Raw genomic sequence first — 26650 nt, 5'->3', positions numbered from 1 at the left:
ATGGAGCATCGTGCAGGACTTGTCGCCCCACTGGTAGATCCTACTGCGCGTGGCGAGCCACGCTTGTCTGGCCTCATCATGCAAGATAGAAGCATACGATTGCTGTGCCTGTAGGAGCAGCCGTACCACGGTCTCGTCGCCCCCTCCCCGGCCACGTTGTTCCAGGGCCTCAACCTGAGCGGCTGCCGCGGCAATGACTTCTCGGTGCTTCCGGCGGGCGGTTGTGCACCAAGCAATATCCACCCCCCGTATTGTGGGCTTCATCGCTTCCCAAACCACCACTGCGTCGGTGTCTCCCACGAGGTTATCTCGCCAGTAATGATCGATCGCCTCCCGTAAGTGGTGAACATATTCAGGTTGTTGTAGATGCCACGAGGACATCCTCCAACGGAATGGGTGCCGTTTCGTGGGGAGCTCTATCTTAACAACGACCGGGGAGTGATCAGACAATCCTCTCGGCAATATCGCAGCCTCCCGCACACGACTCAAGCAGGCACCAGGCATAAAGACATAATCCAGCCGCAAAAAAGAGCCATGCACTGCAGACACATATGTGAACTCACGTGCCACAGGGTGCCTATGTCGCCACACATCCACCCAGCCCAAGCTCTCCACTGTAGCACGCAGCCTGGTATGCGGGACTGAGGGGGGAGCATCCGCAGCCACCTCCTGTCGCCTCTGGCGGTCCATACACACATCCATCACCTCATTCCAGTCTCCCCCAACTACCGTCAATGACTCCGGGATCTCGTCCCATATTGCAAACAGCCGCTCCGACAGGGCCCACTGCAGAAGGGGGGGGGGGGCATAAACACTACCAAAGACCACAGGTTCAGTACCCATCATTCCCTTGACAAAGATGAATCGACCCTGTGGGTCTGCCCACTGTTTCTCATGTATATAGGCCACCCTGCGATGGACCAAGATAGCGACCCCTCTGGACCCTTTCGTAAATCCGGCGTGGTAGACCTGCTGGAAGCCAAACCTCTGTAGGCTAAGGACCTTGGAACCCATCATATGTGTTTATTGAAGCAAAAGTACATCAACTGCCTCCCTTTTCCCCCAGCGCAACACCGCCCCACGTTTAATTTTATCGAGCATCCCCCTAACATTCCATGTTACGATACGTAGGGACTTATTAGGAAGCATAGCAGTCCGTTCAACCATTGTCAAGGCGATTCCCCCAACCAGGCCCTCTGCGCCACCCCCACACACCCCACCCCTCACTCAGTACATCAGAAATTAGCACGTGTGACCCCCCCACCCACCCCAGAACCCCAAAGCAGCCACAGCTACCCCCACCCAACCCCAGTCCTGAACCCCTCCCAACAAACCATCTCTCACCTCCCCCTGTCCCCAACTCCCCCCACCCCTATACCTCATGAAACACTGAAGTATCTGTCGCAGCATGGACAGTCCCGGACCCAGAACCGAGGACCCAGGGCCAACCATGCCAATGGATCCCAACACCCCTTAACCTGATGTGGTCACCCCCCCCCCCCACCCCCCCCCCCCCCAGGCAACTCCCACAACTCGTGAGGGTTGGAGGCCCCCATTAAGTTGCCTCCCGAGCCCCAGCTGTGATACCACATATAGCCAAGACAGTTCTCAGAGCCGGCAGTTCCGCAGCAGCGGCACCCCCACATAAGCAGTCCCGCTATGAGACCCTCAGCAAATCAAGGCAATACATTACTAGAAAAAGGCCAGACCCCTCCAAAGTTCAACTGCCATTGTCAGAGTGGTCAGATTCCATTGTCCCATTGGTCTGCGTCGCCCTGGCAGAGGCGGATCTCTTGCGTGATCGGGACCTCCGATGTCTCTCCTTTCGGGCCGGGCGGTCCGTCCGCTCCTGCGATGATCCCCCTCGACCCGCCCGGGTCCAGCCCCGGTTGGGCATGCGGCCTGATCCTCACCGTTTCGTCCGTCCACCGGAAGACCTCTTCTGGAGAGTCGAAGAAGTGGGTCCGGGACTGGTACACTACCCGCAGGCGAGCTGGGTACAGCAGAGAGTACTGGAGTTTCAGGCCCCGCAGCTTGGCTTTGGCAGCCACAAATGATTGGCGTTGCTGCTGCACAAGCCTCGTGTAGTCGGGGAAAAATCATGATTTTCTGGTTTTCATAGGAGATGGGGCCTTTAATCCTTGCTTCTCGTAGTATGACATCTCAGTCGTGATAATTCAAAAGTCTAGCAATGACTGGTCGAGGACGCTCACCCTCCGGCGGCCTCCGTGTCAGGGCTCGGTGTGCACGCTCAATCAAGAAGCAATTAGATAGGACCCCCGGCGGGAGCCAGCTCTCCAGCCACCGGGACAAAAACTGCTCCATATCATCCTTCTCGCATCTCTCTGGAAAACCTATAAAGCGGAGGTTGTTTCTGCGTGCGCGCCTTTCAGCATCTTCCATCCGAGACGCGAGAGTCTTTTGGACGCGTTCCATCTCCGCCATTTTCTGTTTCAGTGTCCCAATGTCCGTCTCCGCCACTGAGACCCTGGATTCCGTCTCCGTGATCCGCTCCACCGCGTTGCGTAGGTCCTGGCGCAGTAGTGTCACGTCCGCACCCACAGCCCCAATCTTAGCGTTCAGCATGTCCCTGGACTGGGTGATTGCCGCCAGGAGCGCCGCGATGTCCGGCCCTGCCCCACCGCCGCCACCGGGCGTACCGGGCCCTCCACTGGGCCCCGTAAAGGCAGGGCTACAGGGCACCGCTGTGGCTCCTCGACCTCCGGTGCCGCAATCACCGGCCAGGGACTCGTCCGGCCGGCCCGACTACTGGCCGCCTGCCGCCGACCCTCCGCTCGGCAGCCTGAAAATCGAGGTCCCGGCTCCGCCACAGGTCACCAGGCCGCACTCCGTCGCTGGCGACTCCGGCCCCCCGGAACGTCAGTTCAGCACACCGGAAGGATCCTGGCACCGCCAGGGACAATCACCACACAGGTGGTACAGCTAGCGGGCTCGGGGCCAGGATAAATGAGCGAATTGTGTCCGGGCCGGCGGGAGCTCTACAAGGCTGCGACCGCCATCTTCGCCCGCTAAGCCACGCCCCCATTTTAGTGTATTTTTAACATAATATGATAATATATTTGTATCTTGATAGCTTCTTTTAATAACATTTTGTTACCCATATATATTTTGTAATGTATTGTGGTATTGATGAACTTTCATGATTTTAATTAATCGATTAAAGTGGTTTTGAACTTGTATATGTATATATGTAGAAGTGGTCCGTACCTGTTTTTTCCGCTTGATGGTCTTTTTCAGGATCCTGGAATATGTATATATGTATGTATATGTGTTATCTACTGGCAGTCGCCAGTAGATGGTTATAGTTAGGACCTATTATCCTTTGGAGAATCGCGGCATTCTATTCCCAATAACTTTGGCGCCGATTGAGGAATCTTCGCGAAATTCTCAACTTGTGGCCCGCTCCGGTCCGATCTTGAAAGTTTCAGGGTGATTCGTCCAGCGGGGGCCGAGAATAAAGGGGGGTCCCAGAACGTGTTTTCCCCATGCGATTTTCCCATAGGAAACTTTAGACACGGCTACAGCCCGAGCTGCTGAACGGAATTAAACCAAATTTGGCAAAAAGGTAGCCTTTGGTTCAGAAAGATCCCTTCTTGTTAAATCGTGTAAATCCGTTCAGTAGGTGCTGAGAAAATCAAAATTAAAAATGTTGATATCTGTAGCCGCGCAGGATCCGCCCACCCTCCCGATCACAAGCTGAATGCTAATTGGCTGTCAACACTCCAAAGCAGGAAGTGTTGGCAGCCATCTTGTGCCTCAGTAGAACCGATACAAAAGGGGGTGGTGATGGACGGAGCATCTGAATCAATCAAACACTCACACCCAGTCAAAAGATCTGGGTTTAATCCATCACCGTTCTTTAGCCCACTCTGCCACCCCAGTTCAGACATGGCTATATGCAAATCAGTCTGAGCCTGTGCCTCATGGGAACAGTCCAGCCCGCACTGCAAAGCCATGCCTTCCCTGGACCGGAAACAAGCTTCCGAGGACCGGTTTCTGGCATTCCAGCTGTCTTCAGCCCGGCTTGCTTGAATCCAGTGGCAAAGTGAGCAAGGGACTCACGTCTGAGCATACCCTGCCACACTTATAGCGGCCTTCCCTGCAGCACTCTGCAAACGCGCCCCCTGGTGCGTTTGCAGATGGGGAACTAATTCCCCTTGAATACTGGGGTTCCCTGGGGGCCAACTAGTCACCAGGGACCTCCAATATGCGCCAGGGAGCTGCGATGCAGAGAGGTGTTCTGAGGCTACGCCCCTTTTTACACCTCTCTGCAACGTAGATCTGTGGAGCTTAATGGAGGTACTTGGTGGGCTAGTGGTACCCCAGGGACTCTCAGGATTCAAGGGAGTTAATCCCCCAACTTAAAACGTGCCACGGGCCCGTTTGCACAGTGGTGAAGGGAGCGGGCGGGTCATGAGGTGACATATGTGCAAACACGCCCTGTGGCGCTTTTTAAGTTGAGGAATTAATTCCTCTTCAATCCTGAGGGTCCCTGGGGGCCAACTAGTCCACCATGTACCTCCAGTAAGCACCAGAGAGCTGCATTGCGGAGTCTTGTAAAAATGGGCGTGGCCTCTGAACACCTCTCTGCAACGCAGCTCTCTGGCGCATACTGGAGGTACCTGGTGGGCTTGATGGCCCCCAGGGACCCTCAGGATGGAAGAAAAATGAATTCCCCAACTTAAACCGCGCCACAGGGTGTGTTTGCACACATGTCAACTCAGGCCCTGACCCCTCCCTTCACCACTGTGCAAATGCGCCCAGTGGCGCGTTTTAAGTTAGGGGATTAACTCACCTTGAATACTGAGGGTCCCTGAGGGGCAACTAGCCCACCAGGTACTTCCAGTATGTGTCGGGGAGCTGCGCGGCAGAGAGGTGTTCAGAGGCCACCCCGCTTTTTACACCTCTTTGCACCACAGCTCTGTAGCGCTTACTGGAGGTAACTAGTTGGCTAGTCGGACCCTAGGGACCCTCAGGATTCTAGGGAACTTAATCTTCCAACTTAAAACGGCCACAGGGTGCATTTACACAGTGGTGAAGAGAGGGGATGGGGCATGAGGTGACATTGTGCAAACACGCCCTGTGACTCGTTTTAAGTTGGGGAAATAATTCACCTTCAATCCTGAGGGCCCTTGGGGGCCAACTAGTCCACCAGATGCTTCCAGTAAGCGCCACTGCGCTGAGTTGCAGAGAGGTGTTCCAGGCCGTGCCCATGTTTACACCTCTCTGCAACGCAGCTCTGTGGCGCTAACTGGAGATACCCGGTGGGCTAGTTGGACCCAAGACACACTTGGGTTTCAAGGGGACTTTATCCACCAAATGAAAAATGTCACAGGGCGTGTCTACACACGTCAGTTCAGCCTCCCCCTCTCTTCACCAGGGGGCAAATGTGCCCTGTGGCGTTTAAGAGTTATTTTTAATCCCCCTGCCCTATTATGTACTAGGGTCTTACAGAGGAGGCCATGGTAATCACAGGGGTACCCCAACGCATATTGTTCCCTAGTGCATGTGAAGTTTTAACTGTATTCTAAGTGTCTTAGCATAGCACTGGCTCTAGGACTGGTTAGTCAGTTACCACCAGTACCCATCTGAAAAAGTTGAGGGTACAGGATGGTTTTGCAACGAGGTCTCTTTCTGCTCCTCTGTATGTTCTTTCTGCAAGTCTTTCTTCTTCCTGCACCTTTCTTCGTCTTTGAGGACTTCTGTTGCTTCTTTCTGCATTTCTTTTTCTTCTTTCTGTGTGTTTTTTCTTCTTTCTTCACATGTCCTACCTCTGCAGGCATAGTTAGAAACTAGCATTTCAAAAAACTTAGAAATTAACTGAAAAAAACATAGGTTTTAGGGGCATTATAGTTAGTTGGACATTTCACTCGTACAAAACCATTGAAATGTCCCCGTTCTAGTTATAACTCGAGGGCGCTCAATGCACTGCTGATGACGTCACATATTAAATCACTCATGACCTGGTCAGAGAAATCACTGATGACATCTCAAATGAAATCACTGATGACATCATCCTTGTGATAGAGTGGCAGACCTCCTCTCACCCTAATATAACCTTTTGATACACACACTCAAAAATGTCAACTAACCTTTTCAAAACAATGGACATGCCAATACCACTTACAACACACCTATTTAGTAATTCCAAGATCCACACACACATCCACTTATTCACCAACAGTCCTATACATGTGGAGAAGTGTGGCTCACTGGTTAGAGCAGGCAGACCCTGAAGCAGAGGTCAGACCCGGGACCAGGGTTCGATTCCCGACGCGGCAGGGTGTTGAGCTCAAATGTCCTCGGACTCGATAATTCTCGCTTCGGTGCCTGACCTAATCATGGGTTCACACTATGCAACTCTGGGCATTAAGCTTGCTTAATCTCCACAACGGCCCCCCGCGGCGGGATGCCTGGCTTTCACCTTGGGGATGCCCTGTAGGGGCTATCTCACAGGGAAAAACCAGGACGGGTTCCCAAGGCAAGCGCGGAGATACCCCTACGGGGGTCGATTCTGGCGCTATATAAGAAATGCAATAATAATATAATAATACAGTCACTCATACATGTACTCACTCATCATATGTGCTCATACACCTTCCTGTTACAAAATGACACTCATCCATAGTTACTCACACACATAGTCACACATGCAAACAAAGTATCAAACATCCATCAAATTGCATATACAGTTATACACACGCCACCACACTTACTTAAACAGAAACTTACACATACTTACTCTCTTGAGCAATCACTTATAGAAACACATACTAATTTATACAGGAACTCTTCCAATCTCTCACTCTCACATATACTCACTTATATACAGCAATACTCACATATACTAGTTTAAAACCTATGTAGTTACTCATAAATACACTATTGAGACAATCATTCATTCACTAACACATCCACACACACACACACACACACTCATCCACCCATACAGTCCTGCACACATGCTGTCTTCAACACATACAAACTGTGAGTCACTCATTCATGCATCTATGCACTACGTAATACCCCCCACCGAACCATACAGACACTCGTACTGATACTAAAAAAAACAACTAATAACCTATATAGACATTTTATGTAGCTACTCACCAACCCATGCTGCCACTTCTACACAAAGTGAGAGACTGGTACAGATATTTATATATTTAAACATTACTCACTAACCAACCCATGTATTCACTAAGATACACTTAATCAGTCAGTTATACAATCAATTTTTCAAAAACAATTCATCCATTTAGACACTGATATACCCATTTATTCTTCCATCGACCTTGAGATATACATATGACATATTTAATTTTCAGAAAAACACACATTCACTGGATGATGACATCAGTGATGTCATTTGAGATGCCATCAGTGATGTATTGTGACTTCATCAGCAGTGCATTGCAGGCGCGCGAGTTATAGTTAGCTAAACTAACTATAACGGAGGAATTTCAATGGTTTTGTACGAGAGAAATGTCCAATCTAATTATACAGTGCCTGAAACCTATGGTTTTTTCAGTGAATATATATCCAACTTCAGTAGAAGTACCAGGACAACAGCGCGGCGCTGCACACAGGGTCTAAGGTTACTCACCATATAATTGCTTCACCATGCCACATGCCACAATGCAGCACGTGTGCACTCCTTATGAGACAGGTAACGTCAATCCAGGTTTGCTTCAAAACGATTTATTATGAATCAGCCATGAAAATACCCTACGCGTTTCGGCGTGAAAACGCCTTGCTCACGTCCGTGAGCAAGGCGTTTTCACGCCGAAATATGTAGTGTGTAGTTATAGTTAGAACCTTGTTTCCATAGGTAAAGCATTTTTTGTTTTGGCTATAATTTTGGTGTGTTTTGGCCCATCTTCATGAAATTTCCCCCCCAAAAAGTGTCAATGTAGGTTTTGGGTGTCATGGAAAGTTTGAGGGTGATCCGTGTAGTGGGGACAGAGAATATGGGCAGCGAAATAAGGGTGCCTTTACAATGCTAATTCATATAGGTACCTTTAGCCACACCTACAGCCTGAATCGCTGAACGGACTTACACCAAATTTGGCAGGGAGGTAGATGTCGGTTCAGGGAAGTGCCTTTTGCTTATTTGGCGGGTGCCGCTCGAAGTCGTTTTACACAAAGGCTGACCTGCTGTTGGATCCCCCCTGCTTCCCTGGACTTTGTTTGGCTGTTGGGGCAACGTTCACCAGGCGCTGCAACGGAGTGGGACTGCGAGTCCCAGGAGTGCCTGCGGCGTTCCTGGAGCCGCGCCTGGGACTCTTCCCACTCCACCCCGCCTCCCGCCCCCAGGGTGCCACGCCCCCTTCACCAGCAATATCAGTGAGCCACGTGACTCGTATCGCGGGACGCGCGCGGGCGAAGACCGGTCAAAGAGCGGGCCGTTTGAGGCCGTTAGAGACCGGGGGAGACTGGACTGGGCCACACCCTTTGGCCCCAACTTCGTATCTTAGCCCTACCGGCCGCTGAACCCGCTGTAGAGAAAGCAACATGTCAACCCGTGAGTACAGAAGTAGGGCAGCCAAGGGCAAGCTGAAAAATGGGACATTAGACTACTTCATTACTAGGACCAATATTGCTATAGATATGGAGATCAACAAAATGCAGCACAGGGTCTCCACTGAACTGGATGCAGCGAGAAGGCTATCCCAGGAGCTGGCCATGGCTAATAAATCCTCTCTAGGGCACTTTGCCTTTGTTAAAACACCTAATCGCCCAACTGGTCCAGTTTCCACTTTGATTGTGACACAGGCAGATATCCACCAGCCACTAGTATCTACGCCCCCCACATCCAAGGTGGGGCCCCCACATGCATCCTCCGCCATCCTAAGACTATCACTGGGCGGGGTGGTTGGGTCTGATGCCACGGCTGATACTGTCCCTTTGGAGACGGCACCAACTGCTAAATTTAAGGGAATGAGTGGGGGGGAATTGTCACACCCCCCAAAAGGGTCCAAACCACAAAAGAAAGCGTAACAATACTTCTGCCTACTCAAGGAAAAAGGCCAAGGTAGCAAAGGCCCAGTTACCCACTCAGGCACTACCCCAGGTATCCCACAAACCCCTTCCAATGAGAAATATCTGCCCCTCTGAATCAGAAATAGAATCCAGCTCTGCAAAACTGGTGGGCAAACATGATCATGATAATCTCGTAATAGAAAGCGAGAACGGCGGGGTTCCACTTTGTACTATAAAAGGGAAGGACGTGGAATTCCTAACAATTGTGTGGGAAACACTAAAAAAAACTCTTAACCCCCCTTGAAGTTAGACTCTTGCGAATAGAAACCCAGTTGCTTGAGACTGAAAAAAGCATCCTAAATCCAGCTACCCTTAGTATACCTGATAACAAACCAACTTGTCCACCGGCCACTACCAACACCCCACCACTACCTGTTGCCACATCACTACCTGCCGTTATTCCATCTGAAGTCCCAGGGCTAAACCCATCCCAAAACCTCGGCACAAGGGTATTACAGGTATTTCTGCTAACAGGGTAGCGGCGGCCACAAACCAGCCGGCGGTTCATCCTGCACCAGCTCCGACAGTTACGGCTATCCCGAGGGTCACAGATCATAACATCTACCATTCCACTACACAGAGAGTAAAACCTAACAAAAATCGCTACAGGGGCTATGTTGATCTTCCCCCTGTTGTAAGACCTTATGTAGTTGTGTTAACAGGGGTGCCGGAACTGCCATATCATCAGCAGGAAGACTTTGGATCACTAAAAAACAAAGTAATCCACTGGCTCATTGTCAATAGGCCAATACCCAATCACCTGAGAAGTAAAATTCTCATGGTGCGTCGGGTCCCTTGGATAGGCACCTCGCACAAGTCTATTACAGGTGATTGTGTAATTGTTTCATTCGAAAATCCCAACACTGCACACTACATTCATTCCTGGAGTAACAACGGTGCAAACTCGCCCATAGCATCCAGACCTCTAACTTATTTTTACCCGCCATGCCCACACTCTAACACGGGAGGGAATTGGAACTGGATCCCGGAGAGAAAAGGTGTGCTGGGCGGGCTACCCAATTATTGGCCAGACATACACGGTGGGTGGACTGGGGCACCTACTCGCAACAGATTTGGGTGCCTTGAGGAAGTGGATTGACTTTCACACAGGTCTACTGACACACCGCCATTGGCAGACCTAGCCTGCTGCTCCGCCTATTCCCTGGGCCGATCTGCTTCCCCACCATTACAACACCAACCTGGAGATTGTAATCAAACTGCAGGTGAGACTAGGCACAAAGATGGGGTTGCTGCTGAATACTCTGCGGGCACCACATTAACAGAGTCAATTAATGTTAAAATCACTTACATAGACAAAGTTAAAGTAGATCAAAGTAATAAGGACAATCCCCTTTCTGAGGTGCCGCCTAAAATATGTTCAGTGGTAACGGAAGGACCATCCTTCTACCAGCAAGGCCAGCCCAGGACAAGCAGGTGTACTCTGGTACCTAATGACACTGATAAGTTGGTGGCTCCTGGCGTAGTTTCCATACTCTCCTGGAACGTCGCCGGGTTGGCCAATAAATTAGATTCCCCTGAGTGGGCGGAATTAATTGAAGGACACGACATATGCCTGTTTCAAGAAACATGGGCCAGGGAAAAACAGTCCCGTACAGGATATGCTTCCTTCGAGATTCTGGCAAAATGGGGTGGGAAGGGACGACCATCTGGGGCCTTTTGATCTGGGTGGGTTCCCATCTTGGATGTAGGGCGACAATCCTCGAAACCAACTCAGCGGACTTTCAGTGCGTTGTTTTGGAGTGGGTATGTGGTGCAAGTGTAGCATTGATTAATGTATATTCAAGGGCGGTAGGGATAGCAGGCACCTCGGGAACAATTGAGGATCTAGCGTTCCTTTATTCCGCCACACTTTGCTCTTCACTTATAGTTGGGGGAGACTTTAACACTCAGTATGAGCCCCTCCCGGATCATCTGGCAGGTGTAACAAGTGGAGAGGATGATCTCTGGGAGATCCCCACCTTGGCGGGCCCCCCTGTAAAGTCTTGGTCACCTCTCGTCACTCAAATAACATCTCTTACGCTCTGCCATTCGTTGAGGGCTTGCAATGGCCGAATTAAAGGAGACATTCCACCAAAATACACCTTCAATAGACCAGGTTATGAGTCACGAATAGAATACATCCTGCTCTCAGTGAAGGACTGGGATAAAGTGAGGGACTTTGGGATAGTCGCTAGGACTGACAGTGACCACAACGTACTTTCACTGAGATTTGCAGTCCAGGTATTGCCCAAGGGTATCGTAGAAGAAAATTTCGCATTCCCAGCTGGCCTAGTCGTAACTAGTAATAGACGCAGAATTAAATAGCTAAAACTCCTGGAGAACCCCATTAACATCCAAAGGCTGTACGCGGCAGTGGTCCCTGCTCTAGAAAAAGTTGAGGTTCTCATCCCTCAGCTAGCTATTGCCACTGAGCCCCCTGCTCTAGAAAAAGCTGAGGCACCTACCTCCCTGCTAGCCACTTCTGCCGAGTTCACTGTGCTTGGGGTTATTCATTCTGAGCTATGCTCTAACCTGGTAGAAGTACTGAACCCGGTGGCCAGGTCGAAGAAGCCTAAGAAGAAAAGAGCCTCATGGTTCAATGCTTCTTGTAGGAGAGCAAAGGACGTCCTACTAGAGTCCCTTAAAATACGGGAAACTCCTAGCAAGATCAGGGAAAAGCGGTTGGCCTATAAGTCCATCCTACGCAACGCTAAAATAGAGTGGGAAGAGGAAAACTGGTCCGAAATGACAGCTGCCCTCACACTGCGAGATGGCCGAAAATGTTGGCAAATGGTTAAGCACGGTTCCGCTGAACCTCTAGCGGCAGTTGAAGCAAATATAGCATCCGCTGTCTGGGAGGACCACTTTAAAACCCTGTACAGACCACATAACCCGGACCAACTGGTGACCCCACCAGAACTCATAATGGACCAACTCACTGAAAGTGTAGCTCCCATGGATGGATTCACTCTGGAAGAAGTCAGTATGGCGATCATGGGCCTGGCTGCTGAAAAGGCGCCAGGCCTAGACAGGCTTCCAGGTGACCTATACAGACACGAAGTTAAAATCTGGGCCCCGTATCTTAGGGTGCTGTTCAATGCGATTCTGAATGGCATGACAATCCCCCCAACTTGGCTGGGGGCAGAGATAGTCCCTATTTTCAAGAAGGGCTCTCATCTGCTCCCAGCCAACTATAGGCCAATAAGCCTGATAGACGTTTCACTAAAGCTATTCGCCAGGATACTGTTAGATCGTTTGTTGGAATGGATGACGGAATATGATATTCTGAGTCCCCTCCAAGCGGGCTTTAGAAAGAAGGTCTCCACTATAGATCAGGTCTTTCGGCTCGCCCTCATCTTTTGGAAAACGGTACAGTTGGAGGGTGGCAGCCTCTACACTTTATTCGTGGACCTGAGGGCGGCCTTCGACCTGGTCCCCCGCAGAAAGCTTTGGGAGGTGTTGGCCAAACTGGGGGTCCCTAAGGGCTTGTTGGAGATGATTTTTCGTCTCCACACTGCTAATCTTGCACAGGTGAGGTGTGGCAAGGAGGGAGCTTTGTTGAATAGGTTCCCCGTTGACAGGGGGGTAAGGCAGGGTTGTGTGCTTGCACCGACCCTGTTCTGCCTCTACGTCAACGGGGTTATCTCTCACCGGAATGGGGTTGTCAACTCCGATGCTCCCAAGCTGGCGGGCTCCAGGGTGCCGGCGATCATGTTCGCCGACGACACCCTGTTGCTTTCAAAGTCTGCGATGGGTATCCAGCGTGTTCTTGATGGCTTCGTGGATTTTTGTGGGGAACATGGTCTAGACATTAACACCTTAAAGACCAAATTCATGGTGTTTAATCCCCCACCAAAATTCCGCTCTAGCCCCAACATCGGACAGAGTAGACTCGAAAGGGTGAGAACTTTTGAGTACCTTGGAGTTATGCTAAATGAGAGAATGTCCTGGTGCACGCACCAAGAGAAAGCCCTCCTCAAACTGATTCAGTATTCGGGTGGTACCATGAAGCTCTTGGGTAAAAACAAGTCATCTATCCGGCCCGTTGGTCCACCTCTACAGATCCATAGGGCACAGGCAAGGGGGGCTGCCATGTATGGGTGTGAGCTTTGGGGCCATGCAGTCTCTCCAGACCTGGTGAAAGAGGAGAACAAGTTCATCAGGAGGGTTGTAGCACTTACCCCCCCAGTACGCCTCTTGTCCCTTTAAGGTTAGATCTAGGGATGCGACCTCTTGATGAAGAATTGGCTTTTCGACCCCTGGCTTACTGGCGTAGGTTGTGGTCAGTTCCCGAATTGATCAGCTATAGACAGGGACTCCAGGAGGTGCTCGCTATGCCTAATGCAGGGAAAATTAAATGGCTGAAATTTATCAAAACTGAGCTGGAGTGCTTGGGCCTCCTGAAGTTGTGGTCTGACCCTCTATCCACTTGCCCACTTTTTCCCAAAAAGACACTGGCAAAGGTATACCACGATAGTAAATTAATGGCACTCTACCATCCCCAAAATCATGGGACATTAACAGTCATTTCTACGCACCAAGGACACCTACAGCTTTGAGCCAGTCCTAGACAAATTATATCCTCCCTTACTCAGGAAACTCTATTTGCAATTGAGGCACGGGTCCCTCCCACTTCGAGAACTTAAAAGTAAGTGGAGTGAACAAGCAGTCAGCGTATGCCCAGCTTGTAGAGTGGCCAATGAGTCTGAGCTCCATATAATCTTTTTTTGCCCGGCCTATCATGAGATTCGTAAGAAATGGATCGTCCCTCTATGCAGAAACTTGGGATTTGGAGAGTGTTTGGCCGCCTTCAGAGTTCTGAAAACAGATCTGTCGGACCACATTGTTTTCGCAGTGGCTAAATATCTAGGTGCAATGTGGTCTCTGAGAAGAAAATGCCTTAAGGCTGGTCACTGATTTTAATGTACCAAAAATGCGACATTTGCACTATGAAACTTTTCTTTTTAACGGACTCGGATGACCCTGTAAAGTATAAATGTTATCTTTTAATCGTTTTATGAAATGTTATAATGTCTTTTATGGTGAAAATTTACCGAAATAAAGATTTATGAAATGAAAAATATTTGGTGTAAATCTGTTCCATAGTTTTTGAGAAATATCAGTTTAAAATTATAGTGAGATCGTGCAGAGAAATGCACTGCTTGGAGTAGAGAAATGCACTACTTTGATAGGCTGCCAACACTTTAACCAGGACGTATTGGCAGTCATCTTGGGACTCTGCTTCAAACAGAGTCTCCCCCCCCCCCCCCCCCCAAAAAAGTGAAAATAAATAAAAGGGGGCAGCGTAGTAATATACTGACACCCAAGCCATGGTCTTGGGGTCCCCCTGGGATCCCGCCTCTGCATAAAACCATTAAAAAAATATATATATTTGCCTCAAATTCACATTATTTGTGAAATCGTGACAAAAAAAGGACGGGTGCTCCTGTGCTTGCTTTAATAAACTCCGGATGGGCCTTGAATTGGGGGCAAAAAATGTATGCAAGAGGGAGGCGCACAGGTCCTCCCTTCCAGGGCTTATTAAAGCTCCGGGGACCGCCGCCTGCCCCGGTCTATTAATAATGCAGATGGGGCCACCACCACCGTGGGGCTGATTTAAAGAATATCGGTTGGGTCTCGTGGACCCCCCCTCCCAAACAGCCACTCCTACATTAATTAAGTGGACCCCAGGTCCTGGGGACCACAACCTCACCGGGATATTTACTAGATGTAAGGGGCGCCGCGCTGCCCAAAACCAGGAAACCCTGCTTTCCCTTTGTTCCGCCACGCCATCCAAATCCCCTCCCCCTCCCCCCCCACCCCACCCCCCCAGGACGTCCAGTTATGTCATTTGGTGCCGCACCTGGGACATTGCAGTTTACTACAGCTTGGGAGTGGTATCCATGACTACTGAGGTCCTGTTATTAATTAGAGAAATTTGATTTTCAATTTGTTAGTTATTTTTTTTTTTTTTTTTTTTTTTTTTTAAAACCTTTATTTACAAATGCACAATACACAGCGTCTGCCTACAACCCCGCAGGGCCGGCCGCTATGACAAAAACTGGCTGATCAAAAAGTGCAATACGAGGCAGTACGTTGCTGAAGCAATCTTTCACATCAACATTATCGGCAAGAGCGTAATATCATACAAATAGGATAAGAAAGGTTTAATTTTATGTTTTTGTCGAAATGAACACAAACCAACAAACACATGGTATCATAGTGGCAAGGGTTGCTGGAGGTGGGAGGGGGGGAATGGATGTAGGAGAAAAAACGAGGGTGAGGGGAGGGTGGCGCGCATAAGAGAGCAAAGCATGTGGTAAGTAGAGGAGAGGAACGTAAATCACGGAGAGGAGGGGAGAGGGACTTCGTAGTCAAGTGGAGGAGAACAGATGTCTCCACGGTAAGTATTCCAGGGAGCCCAAACTCTGGACCACTTCCCTGGGCGCCCCCGGGCTTCATATACCGTCTTCTCTCGAAACATGGACCAGTCCATGTTCTCTTTCCAGGCACTGAGCACTGGCGGTCTCGGGGAGCCCCAGAGCTGTGCGATATCCCTCTTCGCAATCATATTGCCTAGGGTGACCCAAAGTGTCTGGGCAGCAGTGCAGTCAGTCGGTTCCCACACATTCAACAGACAACGACGCGCCTCAGGAAGCAATGGGACCCCCGTGACACGACTCATAACATCATGCACCCTCGACCAATACGCTACAATCACTGGACATTCCCACAAAACATGAAGAAAAGTACCATCCATCCCACACCCACGCTTACAGCGTCCGTCAGCAACCAGACCCATTCGCACCAGACGCGTTCCAGTAAGATACACGCGATGAAGGATTTTCAATTGGACAAAGCGAAGTCGTGCCGGAATAGCCACCTCCTTAGGGGAGGACACAGCGGACTGCCAGTCCTCGTCGTCCAATTCAAGTCCGTCAGCAGTCCAGGCAGCCCGGAGCTTCTCGAGCTGGTCAGCTCTGTTATGAATGAGCTTCTTATAAATTAAGGAGATGGTACTGTCTGGGACATGGCCATCTAGAACTCGATCCTCCAGAGGGGAGGACTGCGGAACGTCCGTACCGGAGGGGAAGACCGAAGACAAGGCATGTCTCACCTGCATATACCGGAAGTGCTCCCTATCATCGAGCCGGTATTCCAGCTTTAGTGATTCAAAGGACTTAACCGCGCCACGTGTCCAAAGGTCTCCCACAGTACTAATCCCGATCATGTCCCATTTCTCAAACCCTTTCGTCTTCCACAGGTTGCCCAGTCGCTCCGAGTCATACAGTGGCGTCATACGTGTCAGTCTACCACCCCAGCCCGTGGCCACCGTAGCATCTCGCCATGCCCGCACTGCACATTTCGTTGGGCCCGTAAGGAGTCGAAAGGGTGCCTTAGAGTATAGCGCCCTATTAAAGTTGCCGCCGGGCAACAACAGTTTATCTAAAGCAAAGGCAGGGGCTGGCTCCGGAGAATATGTCGCATGGTTGATGGCGCTCAGGTGCGAGGCCCAGTAGTACCGTCTAATATCCGGCAGCGCAATACCTCCGTCGTACCAGGAGAGCGTGAGCTTAGATAAGGCAATGCGGGCACGGCCATCCCAGATAAGTTGCCGCTGTAAACTTTCGACTTCATGGAAATAGCGGGCAGGAACGGGGTCAAAGAAATTTTGCAGGGCATAGAGGAAGCGGGGAAGCGACATCATCTTAAAGAGCGCCGCCCGGCCCAATGGAGATAAGGGCAGATCGGGCCAACGCCGAACATCCTGCTTCAGTCTGCGGAGCGGAGCATACAAGTTCCGCTCATAGCGGACCGAGGAGATCATGGATACATGGACCCCCAGATACTTAAAACCGTCAGTCGCTACCAGAATGGGAAATCTGCGGGGGAGAGGCGGTAGAGTACCAGCTATGGCGTAGACACAGGACTTGGTCCAGTTAATGACCAGTCCCGAGTTCTTACCGAAGGACGTGAGGACGTCGAAGAGGACATTGAGTGACTTCTGAGGGGAAGTAAGATAAAGGAGGATGTCATCAGCATACAAGGAGACACGATCCTCGAGGTCAGGGGACCATCGGATCCCTTTGATCGAGGGTTCCCACCGGAGCCACGCGGCAAGAGGTTCGAGTGCCAAAGCGAACAAAAGCGGAGAAAGGGGACATCCTTGTCGTGTGCCGCGGCCCAAAGGAAAGGGGTCTGAGCACCTCCCATTCACAGCAACCTGAGCTAGCGGCTGTTCATAAAGAAGCTTGACCCATGCGATGAAGTTGGGGCCAAAGCCAAATTTGGCGAGGGCTGCCCATAGGTAGGGCCATTCAATGGTGTCAAATGCCATCGTGGCGTCAAGGGAGGCGATCACTGCTGGCTCAGCGAGAATAGAAGCTCTCGCGAGGACACTGTGGAGCCTACGCAAATTAAGAGCAGTGTTCCTGTGAGGGATGAAACCGGATTGATCCGGATGGATCAAATCACAAATGACCGCAAGCATCCGATTGGCCAGCACCTTAGCAAGGATTTTGGGTTCCGCATTAAGGAGGGAGATGGGGCGGTACGAGGCACAACGGTCACGAGGTTTGCCATCCTTATAAATGACCACTATGGTAGCAAGGCGCTGCTCAAGGGGGAGGCATCCAGCCTCAACCGCCTCGAGAAACATGTGACGCAGGTTGGCGGCCATCTTGTCGGGACAAAGTTTGTAGAGTTCAATGGGGAGTCCGTTAGGGCCCATCGCCTTACCCGAGCGAAGGGAACGGATTGCGAGGGCAATCTCGTCGACAGTAAAGGGGGCTTCCAGAGCGAGGCGGTCCGCCTCAGACACAGTAGGCAGAGCAATGTCACGCAGAAGGAACCTGGAGTCGGCCTCATCTCGATCACTAACAGGCGTATAAACCATACGAAAGTGGTCAACAAAGCACTCAACAACCTCACCCGGATCCGAGACAGTCACACCAGAATCGCGAACAATGGAGGGAACAACACGACTCGCACGCTCAGTCTTGTCCAGCCACGCAAGAAGCTTGCTAGCCTTGTCACCCACATCATACAGTCGAACAAGTTGATTTGACCGCATCAATTTAGCAGCATCCGTGACACAGGCCTTATAATCTGCTTGTTTCAATTCCAATTCATGCAACAGTGCAGGCGTGTCATTCCCACCCAACTCACTTTCAAGCGCAGTGATTTCAGTTTCAAGAGCCACAACAGCCTCCCTCTTGACCCTACGCTCAGTGGCAATGAGTGACAGGGCGGAACCCCGAATAACCGTCTTGAAGGCCTCCCAGAGAACAGTGGGGGAAGTGACAGAGCCCAGATTCTCAGAAAAATAGCAATCTATTGCCTTAATCAGGTCTGAACGGAGCCGGGGGTTTTTAAGATGCCAGGGAGGGAGCGGGGGAACTCTATTACCATGCAAACCACCCACAGAAATCGTGATCAGCAGGGGGGAGTGGTCCGAGATACCCCGGGGGAGATGTCGAATATCACGAACAGTGGACAAAGTGGAGGCTAACATAAGAAAGTAATCAATACGGGAGAGGCTGCCGTGCGCGCCAGAGTGAAAAGTGTATTGTTGGAGCGCGGGATGTAGTGAGCGCCAGACATCTACTAAGCCAAAAGTGTCAGCCATTTCACTGAGCCACATCTGGGACTGTGGCAATACTCTAGGGGGTAGTCGGTCGCAGTCGCCGGACATGACAGAATTGAAGTCCCCGCCCAAGACCAACAAGCCGTCTGGCAGCCCAAGAAGAGTCCTGCCTAAATCAGCATAAGTGGTAGCCTGCAGTCCCGGGGGGATATAGACAACAACAAACACGACCTGTTTACCCTCCCACCTCCCCGAAACAGCAGCATACCGCTCACGCCCATCAAGGATAACATCATCAATAGCAAGAGCAAGGGAAGACTTTACCATAATACCCACACCCCGGGAACCCGAGGTGAAACCCGCATGTGCAACCAGTCGATAACCCCGGCGGTCTAGGGCCTTGCAAGCATTACCAATCAAGTGGGTCTCCTGAAGGAACACAACATCAGGGGCGTGGCGCCTCAAAAATTGCAGTACAATGCCCCGCTTAATCCTGTCACCCAAACCATTTACGTTCCAAGAAAGAATCCGCATTTCACCCCCCCCCATTACGGCAAAAACATTCCACACCCACCCCCCAGCAGAACCCACTATAAACAATCATTGCAAGATATGAAATACCATGAAACAAAGAACAGAACAAATTGAACGAGACACAAACCAGTCCCCAAACACCGACCCCAGAACCCAAACCCGTTACAACACCCCCCTCCCTGCACCCCTGCTGACTAAAAAGCCACCCCCAACTGCAGTGTGCCTGTCGCCCCATACTTCTACACAAAGAACCCCCCGAGGAGGAAGGGAGAAATCACCCGTTACCACACCGCCACGGGCAGAGTCATTAGGGAATAAGTCAATATGTACAGTACGTTGCATAGTCTCAATCGGAACCTCCAGGGCATCTGTTACTCCTGGGTCGCTGCACCACCTTCCGCACCACCAGGGCCTCCGCTCCCAAAGTCATCTGCCGGCAACGAGTCCAACCAGTCGGCTGCACGTTCAGGTTGATCAAAGAAATAGGCACGTTCCCGATATTCAATCCGGAGCCGGGCCGGAAACAGCATGGCATATTTCAGTCCCCGGTCCCTTAGGCGACGCTTCACTCCGAGGAAACCTAGTCTTTGCCGCTGCACTTGAGGAGTGAAGTCGGGATATATGGAGACAGAGTTATTATCATACTTCAGGGGACCATGTTTACGGGCGGCCTGGAGGATAGCATCCCTGTCCCGGTAATGAAAAAGCTTGGCGATGATAGGCCTCGGCGGGTTCCCCGGCTTCACTTGACCTCCGGGGAAACGATAGGCGCGCTCCACGGCAAAGAACTTACTAAGTCCTGCCGGAGCCAGTTGGGCGACTATTAGTTCCTCGACCAGAAGATCTGTCGCTACTGAACCATCGCCTTCCGGAACTCCGACAAGGCGTATGTTGTTCCGCCTGGCCCTGTTATCATAGTCCTCCATCCGCTTGAGCAGTAAGTCGTGCGAAGCGCGCAGATTGCCAATTTCGGATTGCGCCTCAGCCATGTCGTTCACCAGGCTCGACGTTTTAAGATCCAGTGCCTTCACCCGCTCATTTGTTTTGGCCAGGTCGGCTCGAATCAGAGTTACATCCACCGCCACCGTGTCTATTTTGGTCACTACGGCCTCGAATTGTTGGCCCATGTCGGCCTTGAGTCCAGTGATGGCAGCCATCAGGTCTTGGAGCGACACTTCCGACGTAGACGATGTGTCCGTTTGAAGTCCTTCAGCACCCATGCATACGGCCCCGGGGGAGCCTCTCGGCTGGGTATAGCGTTCGATCATGTTCGTCTGGATCGATCCCCCCCGGGTCGCAGCCTTCCGGCGTCTTTCGGCCTCCACTTTCGTCGCCATCTCGCATTCAGAGTTGACCGGTTAGCCAGAGGAGGTGACGAGCAGGTAGAAATGTCTCGAAACTCCGATGCGCCAGTGAGACAGAGGTGTAGCGGCCTCCTTGCCAGTCCAACGGAGGATCATGCAGATCGAGAGGGCAGCAGGCGAGGCAGAGTAGGAGGAGACAGGAACAAAGGGAAAGAAACCGAAAGTGAAAGCAATACACCTCCGGCGGGCCAGATGCCAGGCAGCCGTTGTTGTTCAATTACAGGTCGGCCACAGTGGGCAGCCAAGTCCCCGGTCGAGCCCGCGGGCAGGCCAGAAAGTTCCAAGTTGCAGAAAAATGGTCCCCAAGGTCCGATTTCGACCGGAAAAGGATCAGTAGCATCAGCGATGATAGCGCTGCAAAAGCCCGTCAAAATGACCAGGATAGGTAAAGGATAGATAAAGGAGGACGGCGCGGGTCTCGGGAGCTCTCTGCTCACGCGACCATCTTGGATGCCCGCGTAGCTCCTCCTTCAATTTGTTAGTTATTTTAAAAAAAACACAATAAATTCCCTTTCCCTTAGGTGACAGATGGCAGAGATAACAATAAATACTGCAATTGCTGTTTGGCATCACTTTTTAATACAAACCATGATATATAAAACTGGTTTCTAAATCTGTATTCACTTACTGATTAGGGTAGCTGTCATGTGACCTCTGAGTAAGTCAATCTCTGCAACTTGGGTTGTATTCCGTTATTTATTTCAACTGATGTGTTTGATTTTCAACCGATTTCTGCCTTGGAATATTATTCTTGAGATTCTTGACAATTAGTTTTTATGTCTTGGTTTTGTCCATTAATGGACCAGGGATGTAACTCATCTTATTTGTTCCCTGGTCATCTGATATTAATTATGTTCAAGTGATTTAAAGAAAGCTTAACTGTCGGATACAAAAATGTTACCATCACGCCTTCATATCTGTACCTTGAGGTGCCCAGCTTTTTTCTCGCTTGGTAGAATACAATCAAGACCAGAGGCAGTTATTTCTTTATTTTTGTCTGTTATTCTATAGTGATGTGAACCGGATGAAGTATATCCCCGAGTTGGCCTATCGTGGGCTATGGCTGCTTTGCCTCCCAATTCACGGAGAAGTGGACCACGTAAGAGCCTTTTCAATGTTTCCCCATCCCTCCCTTGATTTCTTTTGGTGTTTGATATTCCTTTTCCAGGTCTACACTCCATTATCCAGAATGCACTAAAACTTAGTTAAACTTTGCTGGTTCAAAAAAACTGGAGAATTTCTATTTTTAGCCTGGTGCTATTTGGATAAGCCTAGTCCAGAGATAAATGCAGAGGGTCCTTCTTTGCTCACACCTTACAGTGATATATACATGAAGTTTCTAGTGATGAAGCTTAAACACATGCAACCTCCATTGGGCAACTAGCAGTAACAGTAACTTTATACCTTGGTTTTCTGCTCTTTCTAAAACTTTTTTTTACTAGAATACGTACATTGCGGCAACATTGAGTTAGGACTCCTCATTGTCCCTAACTACTACAGCAGTTTTTATTTTCCCCCTCGTACTACTGTTAGAGAATGGCACTTGTTGATTGTTGCGATTCCTGAGGGCATTTGCAGGAGGCAGATTGTAAATCCTGGCCCCTTGATCCCATTCTGATCTGCTATTGTGTACTTTGGGGTGATAATTTCTACTAATAAACTGTAATTCTGTAGCGGTGCATGATCAGAGAACAGAATGCTGTATGCCTTATTTTGTGAACGTTCTGCACATCTCTTCCAGACCTTACGCCGCCTGTTCCAGCGGATCCTCAGTGTGATTCTGATGATGCGCTGTGGGGAAGGATCTAATCCTGTGCTCCTCCACATTTGTGCTCAGGTGGAAAACTCCAGGGAACAGGCCATACGTTTTGTCAGGTGAAGTGTTTGCTACACAGAAAGAACCTGCATGTACTGTTATTTTGCTTAATCATTAATGTCGAACAAAATATAATATCCTAGTAAATGATGGACAGTCATGGGGCAGGTTCATGCAGGAGAAAAGTATTTAGCTATTAATGGTCGGCAACATAATAGATCATATTGAATACGCATTCAAAGTTCTCTTTCTTAGTACCTTGCTTCAAATGTGGTAATGTCTCCTCATTTGAACACCTGCTTTGCAGCTGAAAGCTTCCTACTGTCACCTCTTTATTAAGGAGTGGGAGCAGATATTCTATGGACATTTTGACACTTCTAATGCCTTGGAATGGTGATAGCCACTAGTTCGATGAAGAAGCACTAATCTGGGTTTAGTTCTTATGATTGCGATGGGGTGAATATAGCAATGCCTAAGAGCCTTTTCGTTTGTGTGCAACTAGACCCACTGTTCATAAAATGTTTTATTGCAGAGAGGCACAATATTGAGTAAGTGTCCCGTCTAGAACTTAGTTGGATTTAAATTAACTATTTGGCATTGATTTTAAAATGTGTCCGGGTAGAAACCTTTCCGAAGTGGATAGCCATACCTAGCTAGAGTTTGAAAAACATTAGGAAGTTTGGCATCGGAGTTTACCGTGAGCAGAGTTGTTTTTTAAACAGAAATCATGCAGTTATTGAATGGGCACTTACAGAGAGGACAGGCCAAAGCAAGTGTCTCTGCACATGATTTATGTTTGTAGACTCAATTTATGTTTGTCTTCGATTTATGAATTGCAGCAAACCAAGAAAGTTTTATGTTTTCTGTGGTTTCTAAGTAGCACCTCTGAGGACAATTGTTTTGATCATGCAGCCTGGGGAAGTAGAGTATCTATTTTGGAGTGAACTGGATCGGAGTCAAGAAATCATTCTTTGGAAGGCCCGGATTAAACATTGTTATCTATATTTTATTTGAGGCAATGCCATAGTGGAACTTTTGTACTCTGTCTGACCTATTAGATTTTAAGTTTTGTTCTTTTTTTTCAGTTTCCTGATTGATGAATTGAAGGAAGTCTCCTATCCTGCATATCGCATTTTATTGCAACATATCTGTGCCAAGGTACTGTTTTCTTTTCATTTTACCAGTATGTTCAATAATATTTGTTTAAATAATCAAGTAATACTGCCCCTGTGATTTAAACACTTATAACACACAAGCGTATTTATGTAGCAACTTTGAATCCAATTCTCTAACCTGTCTTGTGGGAATTGGGTGAGAATATTGACTCAAAAGTGGTCTGGGTCACAATACCCTAAAATATTGCTGGAATAGCTAACCCTAAAATAACATAAGTATATGTTCTGAAACATTCACTTACTTTAATTTCCTAAACTCTACTCATTATTTACAATTTGTGATATAGGTTTTTAATTATAAAAAAGTGACAGAACTGAAGTTTGCGGAGGATGTGGAGTACATGGTGTGTTATGTTTTAAAAATGTTAGGTGAAATAAAGGTGAGAGGGTTAGTGAAGAGGTGTGGATGGTTAACCCAGGGGATTCTTTGGGGGTTCAGCATTTAAAAGTAATGCTGTGGTTTGTCCGTTTCAATGAAGCCTTTGAGGCACATATGGAGTTATTTCTCCATGGCTGTAAAAGGAAGATGTGGCCAGCTTAAGCTGGATTTCTTAAAGTTGACTGTTGTCCTGTGTAGTAGTGGATAACAAAGAAGTACAATACAGTAAAGGCAACTTGGCCAATCTATACTTTTTCAAGCTGTAAATATTGTTAATTAAACTACTTATTTCATATTTAAAACGTTTTGATTCTCAAGGCTCTTGTTTTGGATTTATTAATGATTCAGTTTAGTTTGATGTCATTGCAGACTATATATCTGAATTTGTTGGTTAGTGGGTGTTTACAGACTCCATGTTAAAGCTTAGATCCCTAGTATGTAAAGGAAAAAGCATTTTTAGCAGCTAGGAAAGATCTCCGATTACTAATGCAGCAATTTTCACATGGAACTAGAGATAAGTAATGGAATCATATCTTAAAATAATACAGTCTGTTTAAGAAGAAACAGCTCTGTTTCATGTTACATTCACTTCTCGTTCCTGCTTCTGAAATAAGTCTCTAACTGTTCAATACTGTGATATTGTGATGCATGTCACCCAATACTTGCCATAACAGCCTGTTTTATTCTTTAAAATTAGGACAGTACTTAAGCAAAATACAGTAATGACACTTACAAACAATACATAGTGGAAAACCCCTATGCAAGTGTCTGCCCTTCATCTCATTGATCTGATAGATGAGTGCCATGCTGTTACTGCCTCACAAGAAGGAACCATACTCTTCTTTCTCTTTGATCTGAAGAAGGCCTTTGAGGATTAAACAGACATTTTATTTAACTGCTGAAATAATAGGCACAGAACTGGTTTGAATTTAAAGGAATTCCCTTTGTCAAACAGTTATATTGCTATTTAGCTTAGAAATGCTCAATATCAATAAGGAATGCGTTTTAACTCCCTGAAAGTGCCTTTCTGGGCTTGCATTTCAAACGTATTGAGTGATATATGCGTCCAACTCAAAATGTTAGATGGAGTTTTTTATGATGTAGGCAGTAAATGTACAGATCGCTTGTGAAGCGTAATGGGCATTTGCTTGACAATTATCAGTTTAACAGGGTTGGTTTGTTGTGGTACTGAGAGTACAGTTTCAGCATAGTCAGTTACAACACTTTTTTAAATAGTGTTCAGCATAGTCAGTTACAACACTTTTTTAAATAAATGTGACAGTGTTTTGTTGTTTCTGTCTTATGCATTTACAGGCCTTGGGCTAAATTTCCATGTCAGAAGTAGCTATTCAGCCATAATAATACTTCAAGATTTGAAGTGTAATAAGGCTATGCCTGCTATCCCCTGTGGTTCAAGGAAGATCATTTGTTGCAAACAGGTGTTTGACTTGTTAGGGGAGAGGAGTTGTCCTAACCGCTAGGATGGTCGACTTCGAATCTGGGGAACTGCATTCGAGTCTCGGCAATGACGCTGGACGTCCTGTGATTCTGGCCAAATCACTTAATCTTCCCAAAAAATTAATATGTCCTCATGTAATGCAACTGGTGCTATGTAATGCGCTCTGATATCCGATTCTGTTCAAGTTCGCGCTATATAACACTGTTTGAAAAAAATAAAAATAAAAATGTAAACACTAATGCTTAAATCAGTAGCAGGAAGGGTAAGGCACAGTTGAATGTTATGTTATGTTAAATTAATTTTGTATAGTGCACAGCTACCCAAAAAGGGTTTCCCAGCGCTAAACCTGACAGAGGGCAAAAGGAAACAAGACTGCAGAACAAGCAAACTATTGGTTAAATAACCACGTTTTTAGAAGTTTCCGAAAATTCATGTAAAAGGTTTCATTACGAAGTGTGATAGGAAGAGCATTCCACATGGATGGGACAAGGCAAGCAAATGAGCAACCTCCCATTCTGTAAAGTTTAATCCTCGGCACAAGGAATTTTCCCTGAGTGGTCGATCGTAATAAACGGGACGATTGATAAGGTTGAACTAGGGTTTGCAAATATTTAGGAGCGGAGCCAGCCTTGATTTTATACATGTAGCTCGGGGCCTTAAACCTAACGCGGATTTCAATCCCGAGCCAATGAAGGTTACGCAAAGCACTGGAGGTGGGAGATGTTTTAGAAAGCTGGCAGAGCAGCCTGGCAGCAGAATTCTGTACTACCTGCAGCCTCCGCATGACATCCTTATTTGAGCCCAAATAAAGGATGTTACTGTAGTCCATTCTAGATGTCAAAAGTGCCTGGACTACGTTTTTTTGAGTGGAGACCAGGAGCATTCAAATGATTTTTTTCAACCATTTTAAAATGGTGAAACAAGTAGCTGCCACTTTTACTACCTGCTGCTTCATAGATAATTTCTCATCAATGATGACCCCCAAATTACGGACATGATCAGTGGGCTGAGGTAGAACACCCATATCACTATGCCAGTGCTGGGGGACCCAAAGATTTTTATTTTTTCTGAAAGTTAGGACCTCAGTTTTCTCGCAGTTAAGCTTGAGTAGATTAAGTTGCATCCAAGATGCAATGTTTTTAAGGCCAGCCTGAAGAGCTGAAGATCCAGGCATCCTATCCGTAGATAGGGAAAAGATGATCTGAGTATCATCTGCATAGGAAAAAAGGCTCAACCCCGCCTCTTCTGCAATAGTCACCTAAGGTTTAACATAC

The 26650-nt window shown here is 48.4% G+C and overlaps 1 protein-coding gene across 1 annotated transcript in view; it reads left to right on the top strand.

The window, feature by feature from the left end:
- Positions 1-26650, top strand: part of NCAPD3 (non-SMC condensin II complex subunit D3) — a 1036822-nt gene that overhangs the window by 247823 nt on the left and 762349 nt on the right. The window contains exons 7-9 of the mRNA XM_086956941.1: positions 21559-21646; positions 22289-22422; positions 23449-23521. Of these exons, the coding sequence (XP_086813067.1) occupies positions 21559-21646; positions 22289-22422; positions 23449-23521 (295 nt within the window). The remainder of the gene's footprint in view (positions 1-21558; positions 21647-22288; positions 22423-23448; positions 23522-26650) is intronic.

The sequence above is a fragment of the Lissotriton vulgaris genome, chromosome 2_1 (genome assembly GCF_964263255.1).
Source record: "Lissotriton vulgaris chromosome 2_1, aLisVul1.2, whole genome shotgun sequence".
In the NCBI taxonomy this organism is placed as follows: domain Eukaryota; kingdom Metazoa; phylum Chordata; class Amphibia; order Caudata; family Salamandridae; genus Lissotriton; species Lissotriton vulgaris.
Note: the sequence above shows the minus strand (reverse complement) of the source record. Positions and strands in the feature narration are given on the sequence as shown.